Source organism: Oryctolagus cuniculus, chromosome 20 (genome assembly GCF_964237555.1).
Source record: "Oryctolagus cuniculus chromosome 20, mOryCun1.1, whole genome shotgun sequence".
Taxonomy (NCBI): Eukaryota; Metazoa; Chordata; class Mammalia; order Lagomorpha; family Leporidae; genus Oryctolagus; species Oryctolagus cuniculus.
In genome coordinates, this window is record NC_091451.1 from 8,393,441 (window position 1) to 8,410,883 (window position 17,443).

The window sequence follows — 17,443 nt, forward strand, 5'->3', positions numbered from 1 at the left end:
CACTCTCCTGTGACACCACAACATTTTTACATTCATGCTCTGAGCTATTTGGCAAACACACTACAAAAAAGGCCGCAGAAAATGACAGAACAAGGGAAACTCCACATGCAGAAACCTACAATATAAAGCAGAATTTTCTTCCAAGCCTCTAATTAGCACACCCATTCCTCACATACATGAACAGTAAAATGTCCTATTAAACAGTGGGCCATCCATCAACATGTGTAGCACCCAGCAGGATTTCAGCACAAAATCTAACTTTGCCAAGAAATTACCCCCATAAAATTGTCTCATGGCTTTAACTCCTACAGTGATAATACCTAGATCAGTAATAAGGGAATTTTCAACAGCTACATTAAGCCTTGAAAAGCTATTCATAACTGAAAAACATAAGAACTGTATTAATGTAACAAAGCATTTTCCATGACAGAGAAGCAAGAAATGAAGTGGAAATGCAGATTGGGGTACAAGTCAAATTGCAAGGAGGAAAAAAGGGAAAGATGGTCCACCTTTACATAAAGCAGTCTCCCCAAGGCTTTAAATGAGAGAGGATCCTGTCAGCTCACACAGAAGCATGAAAGTAATTGCTTATTATCAGAGAAATATATCCTGGCTTCTTAGACATAATAGGTCATAGCTGTGTCATATCGATATTTATTTTAGCAGAGAAATTCTTCAACTTGTTTACTCCGTATCCTACTTTGGTGAAATAAAATCCCTTTAGCCACTTACTTCCTTTCATACTCCCAACTCTTCCCTCCCATCACCTGCAATATACAAAGACTTTGGCTTACCCTCTGTGATGGTTGGTTTTATAAGTCTACGTAGCCAGGAGTAGGTGTCAACCATCCAATCACACATTAATATAGGTATTTTGCAGATATGGGCATTTGGCTAGGCTGCCTGGAATATGCACATCCCTTATCGGAGTGCCTGAGTTTGAGTCACAGACCTGCACCCAGTTCTGAGTTACTGCTAACATGAATCCTGGGAGGTAGCAGGTGATGGTTCACATGGTTGGGTCCCTGCTACCCCTGTGGGAGACCCAGATTGAGTTCTGGGCGTCTTGCTTTGGCCTGTCCCTAGCCTGGGCCATTGCAGGCTTTTTGGGAACTAAAGTATTGGATGGGAGCTCATTCATTCGCTCTCCCTAGCCCACCATTTCAAATCAATCAAAGAAATATTGTTAAAAAGAAAGTAATTTTGGAATTGCAATTAAAGCTCATAATCAATTGATTTGAAGTAAAAGAGATCATCCCTTACATAATCAGTCAGTTGAAAGACCTTTAGAGAACTGAGGTTTCCCTGGAGAAAAAGAACTTCCACTGCAGTTTCGATTTTTGCTAAGACCTGAGACTCAGCCAGTCTTCCTGTGGGTTCTAGGGCTGCACATTTCTGTTGTCTAGCCAGCCCCTATGATCACATAAGCTAATTTTTCACAAGAAGTCTCTTGAGACACCTACCTTCCACACACATATATGTGTGTAGGCACATGTATGTATGTACTCCTGCTGGTTCCATTTCTCTGATTGAACCTGATTGATGTACCATCCCAAACAAAACTGAACACAAACCCTGGGGAAACTGAGCTGTTGGGGATGACACCAGGCAGGTAACACCTTATGAAACATCTTGGGAATTAATTATTCTTTTTTTTATTATTTATTTGACAGAGTTAGACAGTGAGAGAGAGAGACAGAGAGAAAGGTCTTCCTTCCGTTGGTTCACCCCCCAAATGGCCACCATGGCCGGCACTGCACTGATCCGAAGCCAGGAGCCAGGAGCTTCCTCCTGGTCTCCCATGCGGGTGCAGGGCCCAAGCACTTGGGCCATCCTCCACTGCACTCCCGGGCCACAGCAGAGAGCTGTCCTGGAAGAGGGGCAACCGGGACTAGAACCGGTGCCCATATGGGGTGCCAGTGCCGCAGGCGGAGGATTAACCAAGTGAGCCATGGCGCTGGCCCCGGGAATTAATTATTCCATACACAAAAAGAAGGTTACTACTCAACAGAAGATCAGCCCCAGAAATGGACTGCTGTTTTGGAGACCACCTTTTATGCCTAAAAGCTCTATCACAGCCTCTGACCTGGACTCGCAGAGCATTATTAAGACTGCAGTGGCGAGTAACATGCAAAAACGTTCTATCCGAAATAGAACTTGGAAGAGAACTTGCTTGGAATATGTTTCTAATCACCTCACCACTGAATCAAGAAAGACAGATCTCACTTAAGATAAAACATGAGACAACGTCGCCAGTAGTTCATTCATAGTTTGCATTTTACTTAGTCCATGGACATTATTTTCACTAAGACTTTTGAATGCATTTTTTAAAGTGGAATAATTGTCTACAATTAAATGTGATCGCAAAGGGCTATGTTTACAGTACAGTGAAATAGCTTCATCAATAGAGGACACACTGAACAAATATCCCTCTGCGTTATGCAATTAATCTTTTCATTTTTCTTTAATAATTAAATCAAGTTAACTGACATAAGATGAACAAAAAAGAAATGACACAGAAAGAAAAAAAATCAAGCAATAAAAACTCCATTAATATTTCCAAGGCATTTGGTAACCAAACATTTGGCATACACCTATTCTTAAGAAGATCCTGCTGATTTTCTCCTAAGTCTACAGGTAATTTAGGCAGTGTAGTGCACACTCGTCCTCTCTTCAATAGAGAAAAATGTAGCTGTTCTATCACCATCTGTCAAAAATTCAGAATTACCAGTCATGACAAGAGGTAAGTTATTGCTAATTCCAGGAAGGGTAAGGGTTAGCATGGTTGTCAGAACTCTCAGAACATCGGCTATTTGTGTAAATCAGAAGCCAGACATTTGGGCTTCTGGGAAATGGGGCCATTAGCTTTGGAATTAAACAAGCGACTCCTAGGGAATCAACTGCTATTAACTTTCATTAGCTAACATTTGCCCTCTCAGTGGAGAGAAAGGAAGCCTGTGATCTAACACCAGAGAAAGAAAAGCCAAGAGGGGAAGAGGCAATGACAAAGGCTCAGCACATAAATGGAGAAAAAACCTGGTATTGCAGTTTGGTTACATGAGGCCTACTCTGGGCTAAAAAGAATAGCAGTAAGATATATCACATTGGTTCACATCAATAAGCCAAACTACACAACTAGAGAGAGAGTTATTCCTTGTGCAGGGGTCCCTTTGTCAATTCTGTTTTTTCCTCTCTTCCTTTTCTGCCTGTTTTTTGCTCTCATCATCAAATTAAAATTTCTTCTCTATTATCTTCTCTCAGTTTCTGCAATCTCCTCTGTGCGATGTTGAAAACAAGGAAGATCTACGTGTAAGGCCCCTGGTGGCTGGACTGATCATTCGCCCATGAGGAAAAGAAGGAAAACATTAGGTCGACAGGAGACCAGCTCATGAAGGTGGATGGTTGATGGCTTTTAACCACACACACTACCTAACCCTTCCCTGTTCAATGCCTGTGTCTATTCATGGCTCTTCCCATAAAGGTGTCAGAGACACACCCAACCTCTCCTTGGGAAGGCACTAGAAACAGCATCCTTTCTCCAGATTGTTTTGTCTCATTTTCTTCTCCTCTCTGGACTGTCAGATGCAGAGTGTAGCAGTTAAATGACTCAAAAAATGTTCTTACCATTGGTCATTCCTGGTCTAGATAGAAGAAGCATATGATACAAAAATTACCTTCATAGGCAGACACTGCGGTGCTATCTTCTTCACGGTTAGAGGGCAAATGGTGGAATTTCTGTTTCCGCTCCAATCCTGTCTGCTTTCCTTCCTCAGAGGTCCCTGCATGGAAACTCTGAGACCGGGACACAGAAATCTCAAATTGTTTGATCACCTCCTCGTCACTGCCAGAAGATGCGGACAGCTCCTCATCATCCCCAAAGCTGTTATCTGAGAGCAACAACAAGAACCAGGAGTCTCTCGTGAGTGGCATGAGATCCAACACAGGGACAGACAACATGGGAGAATGAAAGAGAAGAACATGCGTGATTCGCCTGGATCAAAGCAGAGAGAAAGAATTTAATGCGCTTTTGAAACACACATTTGAGTCCAAAGGGATGCAACAGGAAAATAATACTCGTGAAGGGAATGAGAAATATATGGTGAGAGCCCAGCAGAAACCACTGGGACACCCATCAGCCACATAATGAGCCCTGCTGATGTGTTTCGCTGCTTCTACGTGCTCATAACTGAGACGAGGACATCCATCAGCACAGTAGCCTTATGTGCAGTTCCAGTCAACGACGGTGGCAATACGCTCCTGCTCTGATCTCATGTATTAAAACGCACAGAGCCAAGTCCCACTCCAGAGAGACATTTGCAACCAAGATTTGCAGAAAGCTTCCCAACTTCTGAAAAGAGACTCACAGGGTGTACGTTTTAAGTAGTTTATACTTAATGTTCTGAATCTTCCTCAACATCAATGATCCAACCCAAATGCCTCTATAATGGCGGTTGTTTTGATACGTTTGCTTGTGCGCATTTGCGGTTTGCAAGATACTGTGGGGAGTATATAGAGACTGGAAACTACTTGCCATAATGAAACAACCTATCTATCATCTCACATAGTTATTTTTGTGACAACTGCTAAAATCTACTTATCTAACAAAAATCTCCAATACAGTTTCATTGCCTATATTTCCCATGTACCTTGGAGTGACAGATTTGTCCATCCCACATGTTGCCTGTTTTGCACTGATTGACCTGCACCTCCTCATTCCCCTCTACTCCACCCCTGGAGACACCTGCTTCATTCTCTACTTCTGTATATTTAACATTTTTTTTCAGATCCACCTATAAGTGAGATCACGTAATATATTTCTTTCTATATCTTGCTTATTTTACTTAGCATAATAGACTGGCCTCCCAGTCTATCCAGGTTATAGCAAGATTTTATTTTTTTCTAAAGCTAAATAATATTCTACTGCATTTGCAAGGGGTCTTCAAAAAGTTTATGGAAAATGCATGTGGTGAAAAATAATTCTGAATAGATTTCAAAGGGGTTTTTTTTTTTACACCAAAGCAAACTTCTTTTAATTCCACTTTTCCATGAACTTTTTGAAGTGCCCTTAAATATAAGCACAATTGCTCTACCATTCATCTATGAATAGACGCTTAGGTTGTTTCTGTATCTTGGCTACTGTGAGCGATGCTGTAATGAGTATGAGAGTGTTTTATAGGTGGTGAGTTCATCTCCTTTGGGTATACACCCAGATAAGGGACTGTCTGGTCAGTATTCTATTTCTAACTCTGATGGGAACCTCTGTACTATTTTCCACAATGCTGCACCGATCTACAATCACACTCAAAGTTCACTACAGTCTCCTCTACTCCACACTCTCACCAACCCTTGTCTTCTGTTTGATCATAGTCTTCCTAATGAAACACCTTTTGAATTATTTACACACGTTCCTTCCAAAAAGCCTCAGGAATGCCAACTCAACACCTTCCACAGACCAGCACACTGGCTCTCCTCCAGTTGCTCCAACCCACTGACATCATTCGTCCCTGACTTTCAGGTCTTTGTTTCCTGTTCCTTCCGACTTTCCCAGAAGCTCACACGACTGGCTCTGTCATGTCTCTGGCATCTCAGCTTGACTGTCACATCATCCTTAGGGCTTGTCTGATCACCCTCCCTTAAGTAGTTTCCTTCATAGCATCGCTGTCTATTTCTGTCAGCCACTAGGGCTTTCAGGAACATGAAGACATCACCTGTTTGGTTAACTTTGGTCTCCCCATTATATGAATCAATACCCATTGAATAGCAACTACTTAATAAAGCCTGTTAAATGTTGGATAAATTGGTGAAGACACAGTGCTCTCCCAAGCCTGAACAGCCACACAGACATTCCACATACTCTTCCCTGAGCCTGGAAGGCTCTCCTCCAGCCCCCATCTAAACAAGTCGAGGCACTGAGGTCTCACCCACTCCACATCACATATTCTGCAAGGTCCTTCCTGGGTTCCCTAAATCAGGTCAAGGGCTCTCTACTCGTGTGCTGCATGAGCATCCTCTGTTCTCTGTGGTTGATGCACCTGCCTGCTCTGTGGTGGTATCACCTATCTAACTGCCAACCATTCCACCTGACTTGAGTATGTGGTGAGGGAAAGAACACACCAGACTGCCCGCCCTCGCCTCCAAACCCTATCTCTGCATGACTCACATAGTAGGCCATGGTAAATATTTGCTGAATGTGAATTGAGAACTAAAAATGATGGGCGGGGTAAATTATTTTAATCACTTCTTCCTTCTATTCAAAAGTCAAACAGGGATTCCAGAGACAAATACGGTTATTGAGCCAAGGTGGGTCCTGATCATCGGGTCTGAACTAGAAACTAGAGAGACATAAAAAGCTACATTGTAAGCAAGACAAATACTCTTAAGCAGCATCTGGTCAAATCACTGATTGTCTGGCTTGGTTAAGAGTTCGCAGTCTTGGCCAGCACCACGGCTCACTAGGCTAATCCTCCACCTGCGGTGCCAGCACTCAGGGTTCTAGTCCCTGTTGGGGCACTGGTTCTTTCCCTGCTGCTCCTCTTTCAGTTCAGCTCTCTGCTGTGGCCCAGGAAGGCAGTGGAGGATGGCCCAAGTGCTTGGGCCCTGCACCCGCATGGGAGACCAGAAGGAAGCACCTGGCTCCTGGCTTCAGATTGGTGCAGTGTGCCAGCTGTAGCGGACATTTGGGGGGTAAACCAACGGAAGGAAGACCTTTCGCTCTGTCTCTCTCTCTCACTGTCTAACTCTGCCTGTCAAAAAAAAAAAAAAAAAAAAAAAGAGTTGGCATTCCTGAGACTCTTTGGAAGGGTAGTAATAGTAACCAGCACTCAGTGCATGCTTCTATTGGGTACTGTCATAGTGCCTTATGCATATTTAATCCACACCATATAAGACTGAGGCAGTTGGGAGATTACTGACATCATAAATAAGAGTGTCAACTGTTAAATCAACAACGGGAGTCACTGTGCACCTGCTCCCCACGTAGGATCTCTGTCCTATGAGAAAATGGTAAAACTACTAGTCGAACAGTACTCTATATCTTGTGTGGTTGTGTGGGTGCAGTCTGTTGAAATCTTTACTTAGTATATACTAAGTTGATCTTCTGTATATAAAGATAATTGAAAATGAATCTTGATGAAGAGTGGGATGGGAGAGGGAGTGGGAGATGGGATGGTTGCTGGTGAGAGAGAGGTTATGGGGGAAAAGCCGCTATAATCTAAAAGTTGTACTTTGTAAATTTATATTTATTAAATAAAATAAAACAAAACAAACAAACAAACAAAAAGAAATTGAGGCAGACAGAAGCACAGAACTGACTGAAGATCATACTGTCAATAAGGGGTAGAGCCAAGATTCGAACCAGAGTAGCCTGTCCCTAGCATGCACACTTCTAATCAAGGTGCTGGAGAACCAGCGGAGGCAGGAAGAACTCTTCCTCTGCACACTCACATTGACCAGCTGATGCAGCCAAGTCCCTGATCCTCTCTGGCTCTGCTCCTCACTTGCAGAACACTTCTAAGGTCTGGCGCACTTCCCAGGTCTTTTCTAGTACTAAATTCTCCAACTCCACAGGCATCGATATGCAATCTGATCTAATTTATGCAGCAGTGGTCCAAGAACATGAAAGAAGATCTTTGACATGTCAATATTTCTGGCTGTGTCCAGCATCATGATAGGGATCTGAAAATCTCAGTGCCAGAGGAAACTAGATTTCCCACAAATGCTCTAGCAAACTGCATCAACACCATCCCATCAGAAAACCACCACAGTGAGCAGCCTCCACATTCTTCCGCATGCCGTGGATAGCACTCCGGAATGGGGTGGACCACCACATGTGGGAGAGGTCCAAAAGAAACCAACAGCAATAAAACAAAACTCCCTCTGCCTTCAGAATATTGGAACTAGGTAAGCACCTGGAAGGCAGCCAGAGAGATACATGCAAGGGAGGTGTGGTTGGATTAGACATCCCCTGGATCTCTTTCCAACTCTGAGATTCCATTCTATTTGTATCCTTAGGCTGGTGTTTAAAATGTACATAGTCTTAAGTCTACTGTTTAAATGGGTTAGTCACCACCACAGAGATTTCACATCTATGAAATTAATAATTCAAATAATTAATTTGTTAGTACTGGGCACTTCAAAAAATTTGTGGAAAATGGAATCAGATGATAAGTTTATCTTTGCTCCAAAGAAGTTTGGAGACCAGTGCATCTGAGATCTTCAAAAAGTTCATGGGGAAAATAATTTATTATGAAAAACTATACAAGCATTTCAATATTTTGCACCAAAATTGAATTCTGTTTTCCTTGAATATTATGAAATACCCTTATATGTGATCCTTGATTTTTCTTCCAGTGAGTGATTCACTGACCATCCACACAGCAGACTCTCACCTGATATAAATATACAGTAACTACAACATTTCCCAGATACTGAACATAAATGCAAGCTGTCTTCCTGGGACTTTGCATACATTACCCCATTTAATCATCACAGCAGCACCAGGAAGTAAAGACTATTATTATTCCCACTATTTAGATAGAAAACTTAACAGAAAGGTTAAGTAAGCTGCCATAATGCAGCAAAGTTAGGAAAGAAACACAGCTAGAACCTAAGTTCATAACCACCATGCACATCATTGGTATCATTGCATCAGGAAACCAGAGCCATACGGATGTGCTCTTTAGAATAAGAACACAGGGGGCTCTGATGTGCTCTTTAGAATAAGAACACAGGGGGCTCTGCATGTCTACGGTGCAGTCTACCAAGAGTCTGTTTCCTTTGTGATGGATAAAAGAGGAGCAGGGCAAAGAGTAATCAGTCAGTGTGGGTGGGAATGCATATAGGCAGGCTGCAGTTGATGCTTGATTGTTCTCCTGGGATTATAAACACAACTGCAAATGCTATTCTAAGTCTCACTCCCCCAGGACCTCAGGGAATTCTCAGTCTTAACAGGAAATCTGTGATCTCTCCCAAAAGCCACTGAGTAGCAATAAAAGTCAATGGTGGTGCTATTACTATAATAGCAGTAATAAAAGTAACCCCTTCTAGAGTATTTATCGTGTGCCAGGGCATTGCTCTAGAACTTGACATATGCTAACTTATTCACTCTTCACAATAACTCAGTAAAATATGTACTAACATCCCCATTCTATGGATGAGGAAACTAATGCCCAGTGAAGTTAGTAACTTGCCACAGCCCTAACAGTGTATGAGTAGCAGACCAAGATTTGAGCCCAGGCTGTGTTGCTCAAAGTTCATGTTATAAATAACCCATTACGCTGTTAAAAGCAAAAGAATCTTAAATCCTGAACAAAAATCAATAAAGTTGTATCTCATCACTAGGAAAATAAAAACCATATAGTTTGGGCTAGATAGGATTTTCATGAGCACCTATCCTTCATACTCACATGAACAAACTTAAGCCTGTGAGGTAGAGTGATTTGTTCACGACCACTCAAGCAAGTATGAATCTCAGGGTCCCAGTGTTCCAGGTTTCATCAAATCACTTTCCAGTCTCTTTCTCCAATGTTTTTTAAAAGTTTCTAAATTCAAAATTTACTTATTATCTGTTTAAAAGATTCCAGCTACTTGCCTTGTAATGCAACTATGTCAACAACTAAATAGCTCATCTAGGTTTCATTCAACTCAAAAGTACAAAATCTCATCTAAATTGTGGCACTTATTTCAGAGTTAAGATAGTATTTTTTGAAGCAGCATATAAAAGGGTGATTCAAAAAGTTTGTAAAAAATATAATTAAAAGTTTATTTGGCCGCAGTTCAATAGGCTAATCCTCCGCCTGCGGCGCCAGCACACCAGGTTCTAGTCCCGGTCAGGGCACTGGATTCTGTCCCGGTTGCCCCTCTTCCAGGCCAGCTCTCTGCTGTGGCCTGGGAGTGCAGTGGAGGATGGTCCAAGTGCTTGGGCCCTGCACCCCGTGGGAGACCAGGAGGAAGCACCTGGCTCCTGGTTTCGGATCAGCGCGGTGCGCTGGCCGCAGCGCGCCGGCCGCGGCGGCCATTGGAGGGTGAACCAACGGCAAAGGAAGCCCTTTCTCTCTGTCTCTCTCTCTCTCTCACTGTCCGCTCTGCCTGTCAAAAAAAAAAAAAGTGTATTTGGCACAAAAATTTTTTAAAATTCATGCATAATTTTTCATAATGTGCGTTTTCCAAAAACTTGTTGAATATCTCTCATAAATATCAAGTTAAAATGATTTAAAACAATAGTACAGTATTTATATTAAAATTATCTCCCATTCATTCAATTTGCTAATATGACCAGAAAAAGTTACACAATCACCACAGGTATGAATACATCTTGAAGTTGAGATATTGTTCATATTCCTCAATCATAGAATTCAAACAGATCTTAGATACCATCTCAGGATCAACCACCAAGGGAAGTCAGCCTCTTCCACACTCTTCTGGTACTTGGTCACCTAGTTTTACCCTCCTTTTCCACACGCCATCAGGGTGCCTTCTTGCCCTAGCAGGAAGTTACAGAGTCTTTCAACAATGACCCATCAATATTGAGTCCCTGATTATAGCAATCTGAGTTTGATCACTATAACAAATGCCTGAGAGGACCTGCTTAGGAAGGAAGGAGGTTTATTTCAGCTCATAGTTCTGGAGGTGGATCCATTGATCCGTTGCCTGATGAGGGTGGTGGACCGTGGGATGCACACAGGGGAAGGATCACATTGAGAGCAGGAAGCAGAGACAGAGCCTGGAAGCACAAACCATCCATGTCATGTGGCCTCGCCTTATAAAACTGTCATGATCAGTCGTGGGCTCCACCCTAATGACCAAATCCAACTTATTCACATCCTAAATGCTCCACCTTCAGGCACCACAACTGCATTAAGTTTTCATCTTTAATCCGTTAACCGTTAACATTAATCCATTTACCATTAACATAAACCTTCAGAGACCAAGCCACAGAGTCACATGGACCTTTGGGGGACACCTGAACCAATATCCAAACTCTAGCCCCCTGCAACAGAACCAGAGTGCCCCTCTAACGTTGAATGTTTTTCTAATTTAAGGGGGAGCAGAGAAAATTCCAACTTCATCTTCCACGTGTGAAAGGCAGGAAGGCGGGGCCCCAGTGTTAAGGTAGCTATCTGCTGGTCAAAGCTAGAGTGGTTTTCAGGGTAGCATTTGAGTCAAGCTGCCAGAATTTGAATCTAGGAGCTTCCATGTGACCTAAGCAAGTTCTTTAATCTCTTCAGACTTCAGTATCCTCATCCTGCTATTTCTTACCTCTTAAAATTGTTGAGGGAACTAAATGAGATAGGCTGTGTACAGGCACTTAGCACATGCCTACCATGTGATAGACTCAAAATAGGTTAACTATTATTATCATCATCACCAATATTACTATCATCCTTCAATACGGCATTTTCCTGTGTGCAAATTCTCTTAGGCAGTTTTGCATTTACATGCAAAGGAAATAAGTGTCTTTCCCCCAGGAGCTGACTTAAGAACTCCCTGTTAAGGTTGTACTCAGGGGGAAGGGTAGAAGAAACAAGGGCTGGGACAGGAGGCGTTTAAGCTGAGGGTGTGGGCTGTATTTCCCACCCTGCCTCACAGTCTGTTTCCCAGGCTGGAAGGTGGCATGCTCTGTAGGAGTTAGCAATGCTGTCTGGAAGTGGGTAGTGCCCAACACCTGCTCATTTTGTTCCTTCTTTTAAGGCAATCAAGCTACCAACTGGTGATGCAAAGACAGGCTTTCTCGAGCCTGTCTGCTGCGATTTTACAGACGGAGACAGGTTTTATAAATGATCGGGGCAGCTCCCAGCTTATTAATTCCTTCCCACCCACGTAGGAGCAATTAAGTGGAGGCACGCATTGCTCACATCTTACAGAGGGGAAGTGGAGGTAGAGGGGGTGGGCTGTGCTCAGTGGTGCAGTACCTGGGTGCTGCACTTAACTACAATGACGGGGAATTCGTCTCATGTGCTGGGTCTCAAATGCCCACAGCCAGTGTCTTCCACGGTGGCTGAACAGTCGTAGACAGGACAAGAAGTTTGGTTAAAGCGAAACAGCGGGAGGGGGAATCACAGCCGCCCACTGCCCACGTCACATCCCGGGGAAAATGGCATATTCCTAAAAGTGTATTTCAGCCATTCCTGAACTCAAGCAGGTTGGGAGAGATTTGTATCAGTCATCCAGTCTGGAAGGTTTTTTTCAACTATGTTGTGTAGAGGTCAAAGGTTCCCCAAAGGGAACTTTTCATTGCCACAGTGGGAGTGAAGGTGTGTTTGAACACTACACTATCGATATCCAGGACTACTGTGCTTTAATATGGTTTATGGGAAAAGAGAGAAGTCTGACATTTCAAAGTGTTTTTTTAAAAAGATTTGTTTATTTGAAAGGCAGAGTGTGAGAAGAGAGACAGACAGAGAAAGAGATCTTCCAACAGCCGGTTCACTCCCCAAAAGGCCGCAACGGCTGAGATTGGGCCAGGCTGAAGTAAGGAGCCTAGCACTCCATCAGGATTTCTACATGGGTGGCAGGAGCCCAAACACTTGGGCCATCCTCTGCTGCCTTCCCAGGCACATTGGCAGGGACCTGGATTGGAAGCAGAGCAGCCGGGACTCCTAGTGGAGCTCTGATAAGGGGTGCCTGCATCGTAGCTGGTGGCTAAACCCACTGTACCATGAGGCTGGCCCCTTAAGGAAGTTTTTAAAACTGACACAGCCCACTGCCTTCAAGATACAGAGAAGAAATGAAAGCTGAGACTACTTCAGAGACTTAATAACAGTCAAGTAGCTTGTTAGTGGCTGAGGCAGAATCTGCATCTGTGTGCACCTGTTTCGTTACTCCAAATATATGCATTATATATTTTAAGTGTTATTTATTCATTCATTTATTTGAGAGGGGAAAGGAAGCACTCCTATTTACTGTTTCACTTCCCAAATGCCCACAACAGCAGAGCTAGGGTCGGTTCAAAGCCAGGAGCTGGAACTCAACCCCTGCCTCCCACACAGGTGGCAGGAACCAAATTACTTGGGCCACCATCTGCTGCCTCCCAGGGTCAGAAACTGGAGCCAGGCATTAGCCTCAAGCACTCCAATACAGGATGTGGATATCCTAATTATTATCTTAATTGCTAGACTAAATGCTCATCTGTGCGAGATGTTTTGATGATACCACTGCACATACGAACAAAGAGATGTACTTTCAATAGTTAACTATGAGGCCAGCACCGCGGCTCACTAGGCTAATCCTCCGCCTCGCAGCGCCGGCACACCAGGTTCTAGTCCCGGTCGGGGCACCAGATTCTGTCCCGGTTGCCCCTCTTCCAGGCCAGCTCTCTGCTGTGGCCAGGGAGTGCAGTGGAAGATGGCCCAAGTACTTGGGTCCTGCACCCCATGGGAGACCAGGATAAGTACCTGGCTCCTGCCATCGGATCAGCGTGGGCCGCAGCACGCCGGCCGTGGCGGCCATTGGAGGGTGAACCAACAGCAAAGGAAGACCTTTCTCTCTGTCTCTCTCTCTCACTGTCCACTCTGCCTGTCAAAAAAAAAAAAAATAGCTAACTATGAGTGAGTCATGTAGAAAATCTTTTGTTACAGTTAGTAACAAAAAAAAGAACTGTACACAGGGACAAGGAGTTAAGATATTGAGAATTTCAGCTCTGATAGTGGCAGAATGATTCAAAATAATCTCCCATACAAGTAAACATCATAAATTAACAATAACAAAAATTCTAACCCAACTATCTGCAAGCATAGAGAGTAAACAAGAGCAGGCAGAAAACTGGAGGGGATACAATTTCTGAAAGAAAGCAATATGGCTGGGTGAGATACATGGTTTTATTGGTTTTCTGCAAAAAGGATTCCTAAATCTATAAGGCACAGAGCACCTAGGACTCAAACTGAAATCAGAAGCCTTCTTAACTTGTGGTGTCGGAGTTTAATGAACTCAAGGCAGATGAAGATAAAGGAGGTGAATCCCAGAAAAGAGACCACCATAGAGAAAGAATCTCAAAATCTGCCCACAAACTTAGTTCAATTAACCCTTAACTAAAGCCTAAATTATAAATGCATGGTGGCTGGGAGGGGGCGGGGTGGAGATGAAGAAATTAAGAAAAAGTAGAAGCTAGAATGAAAAGTGAAAAATTTGAGGCCGGCGCCGCGGCTCACTAGGCTAATCCTCTGCCTTGCGGCGCCGGCACACCGGGTTCTAGTCCCGGTTGGGGCGCCGGATTCTGTCCCGGTTGCCCCTCTTCCAGGCCAGCTCTCTGCTGTGGCCAGGGAGTGCAGTGGAGGATGACCCGGGTGCTTGGGCCCTGCACCCCATGGGAGACCAGGAAAAGCTCCTGGCTCCTGGCTCCTGCCATTGGATCAGCGCGGTGCGCCGGCCGCAGCGCGCCAGCCGCGGCGGCCATTGGAGGGTGAACCAACGGCAAAAGGAAGACCTTTCTCTCTGTCTCTCTCTCTCACTGTCCACTCTGCCTGTCCAAAAAAAAAAAGAAAGAAAAAAAAAAGAAAAATTTGAGCACATGGGGTATGCCTTGGGGCACAGTAGGCTCAGCTACTGCCTGAGACACCCACATCCTATATTGGAGTGCCCCAGTGGTGTCCTGGCTACTCTGCTTCCAATCCAGCTTCCTGCTAAAGCTCCAAGGAGGCAGCAGATAATGGCTCAAGCATTTGTGTCCCTGCCACAAATTTGGGAGACCAACATGGAGTTGCTAGCTACTAGCTTCAGCCTGGCCCACCCTGGCTGATAGGAGCATTTGGGGAATGACTAGCAGTTGGAGGATTTCTCTCTCTCTCTCTCTCTCTCTCTCTCTCTCTCTCTCCTCCATCTGTCACTCTGCCTTTCAAATAAATAAATAAAATATTTTTTTAAAGTTGAGCAGGTGTGGCTAGCGCTGTGGCATAGCAGGTAAAGCTACTGCCTGTGACTCTGGCATCCCATATGGTTGCTGGTTCAAGTCCTGGCTGATTCACTTCCAATCCAACTCCCTGCTCATGTGCCTGGAAAACAGCAGAAGATGGCCCAAGTGCTTGGGCCCCTGCACCCACATGGGAGACCCAGAGGAAGCTCCTGGCTCCTGGCTTCAGTCTGGCCCAGCCCTGGCCGTTGTGGCCATTAAGGAAGTGAATCGATAGATGGAAGATCAATCTGTGTGTGTATGTGTGTGTGTGTGTTTGTGTCTTCCTCTCTCTATATATAACTCTACCTTTCAAATAAATAAAATAAATCTTTTTTTTTAAAGTTGAGCAGACATTTTGGCGGCCCTAGGGGAGACTGAGTTAAGAGTCCAAGTGTAGCCAATATAGAAGGGATTGGTGCATACCCAAGGATTTCTAGAATTTCTAGAATTCTAGAGGCTCAATCTTAGTAGTAATACTATGGGAAAAAAGTGATAAATGCCCATCCTAACACTGTATTCCTACAGATACTCCAGGAGATCGGATATGGGATTCAGACATCCCAAACAGCAGCTTAACCTGTTGTGTCACCATGGCCACCCCATCTGCTCAACAATTCCAGTCTTTCTTACTTCTTCTTGATTCAGTCATCCAGTAACTCTGTGTGCTAGAACAAGAAAACAACACTTTTTAGAGGAAGATGAAAGAATTCACCGACTCTATCACATTTCATCCATAATGTCTAGTGCATAATCAAAAATTGCTAGACAAACAAGGAAACAAGAAACAAGACAATTGTGAAATATCAAGGGAAAAAAAGGGCAGTTAACTGAAATAACACCAGCATGACTCAGATGCTGGATCTAGGAGACAAAATCTTTAAAGTATTTAATATATCCAAGGACCAAAGTTAAAAAATTACCATAATGAATAGATAACGAATATAATGAATTAAAATTACCATAATGAATACACAGAAGGAGAATCTCAGAAGTATAAACAAGAACTACTAATTGTTTTAGATTCAAAATATCATCTTCGAATTTTTTTTAAAGACTTATTTATTTGAATGTCAGAGTGGCAGAGAGAGAGAGACAGAGATCTGGGTGCCAGCACTGTGGCGTAGTAGACTAAGCCTCTGCCTGCACCACTGGCATCCCATATGGACACCCATGTGAGTCCCAAACGAACCACTTTCAATCCAGTTCCCTGCTAATGGCCTGGGAAAGCAGTGAAAGATGGCCCAAGTGCTTGGGCCCCTGTACTCACGCGGGAGACCTGGAAGAGGCTCCTGGCTCCTGGCTTTAGTCTGGCCCAGTCCTGGCAATGGCCACTGTAGCCATTTGGGGAGTGAACCAGCGGACGGAAGACCTTTGTCTCTCTTTCTCTCTCTCTCTTTTTTTCTTCTCTCTCTCCCTCTCTCTGTCTGTAAGTCTACATCTCAAATTTAAAAATAAAAAAAGAGAGGCTTTTCATCTACTGCTTCATTCCTCAATGTTGGAGACTGAATTGGGCCAGGCAAAAACCAGAAACCAAGAACTATATCTGGCTCTCCCACAAATGTGGCTTCTTTTCCAGGTGCATTAACAGGGAGCTAGATTGGAAGTGGAGCAGCTGGGACTCAAACTGACACTCTGATATGGGATGCTGGTGTCACAAACACCAGATTAATCCCCTATGCCATACCACTAGTCTATGAAATCATTTTTTAAAGAAATTCTGAGTTTGTTTCTTTTTTTAAACTTTTATTTAGTAAATATAAATTTCCAAAGTACAGTTTATGGATTACAATTGCTTCCCCCCCCATAACTTCCCTCCCACTCGCAACCCTCCCATCTCCTGCTCCCTCTCCCATTCCATTCACATCAAGATTCATTATATGAAATCATTTTTTAATGCTATTGGACTTGTTTTATAACAGATCGGACATGGCAATGGGCTTGGAGACATCTCAATAGAAAATAACCAATCTGAACAAATAAAAAATATGGGATATGGGAAAAAACAAGTTTCATTGAACCATAATAGCATTTCAAGCAGTCTAAAATGCATGTAATTGGAGTCTGAAAAAGATAAGACAAAATATTCAACAAATATTGGCTAAGAATCTCCCAAATTTGATGAAAAAGTAACTCAATGTTTAGGTTCAAAAATTCCCATAACCTAGTTCAAGAGTTAAAGTCACATTGTAGTCAACTAGCTAAAAATCAAAGGGAAGTGTTCAAAAGTAGAAAGAGAAAGGAAAACACATTACCTATAGAACAATGATACAAATAGAAACTGATTTGTCTCAGAGTTGAGGGAAGCCAGAATACAGTGGAATGACATCTAAGTGCTAAAATAAAAGAATAAAATTCTCAACCCTAAATTGCATATTCAGAGAAAACATCCCTCAAAAAGGAATGTAAAGAATGTAAATATATTTCATATAAATACAGAATTCATTGGACTTGTACTTCAAGAAATATTAAAGAAGAAAGCTTGCCATACAATGAATCTCAGATCTAAAGGAAAGAATAAGGAACAATGGCAATGGTAAAATGTGATTAAAAACAAAAAAG

General features: G+C 43.2%; 1 protein-coding gene across 3 annotated transcripts in view; it reads right to left on the reverse strand.

Moving 5' to 3' along the window:
• Positions 1-17,443, reverse strand: part of SYT16 (synaptotagmin 16) — a 330,451-nt gene that overhangs the window by 36,517 nt on the left and 276,491 nt on the right. For all 3 annotated transcript variants that reach the window (XM_002719549.5, XM_070065064.1, XM_070065065.1), the window contains one exon: positions 3,675-3,887. In XM_002719549.5, coding sequence (XP_002719595.2) covers positions 3,675-3,887 — 213 coding nt within the window. The remainder of the gene's footprint in view (positions 1-3,674; positions 3,888-17,443) is intronic.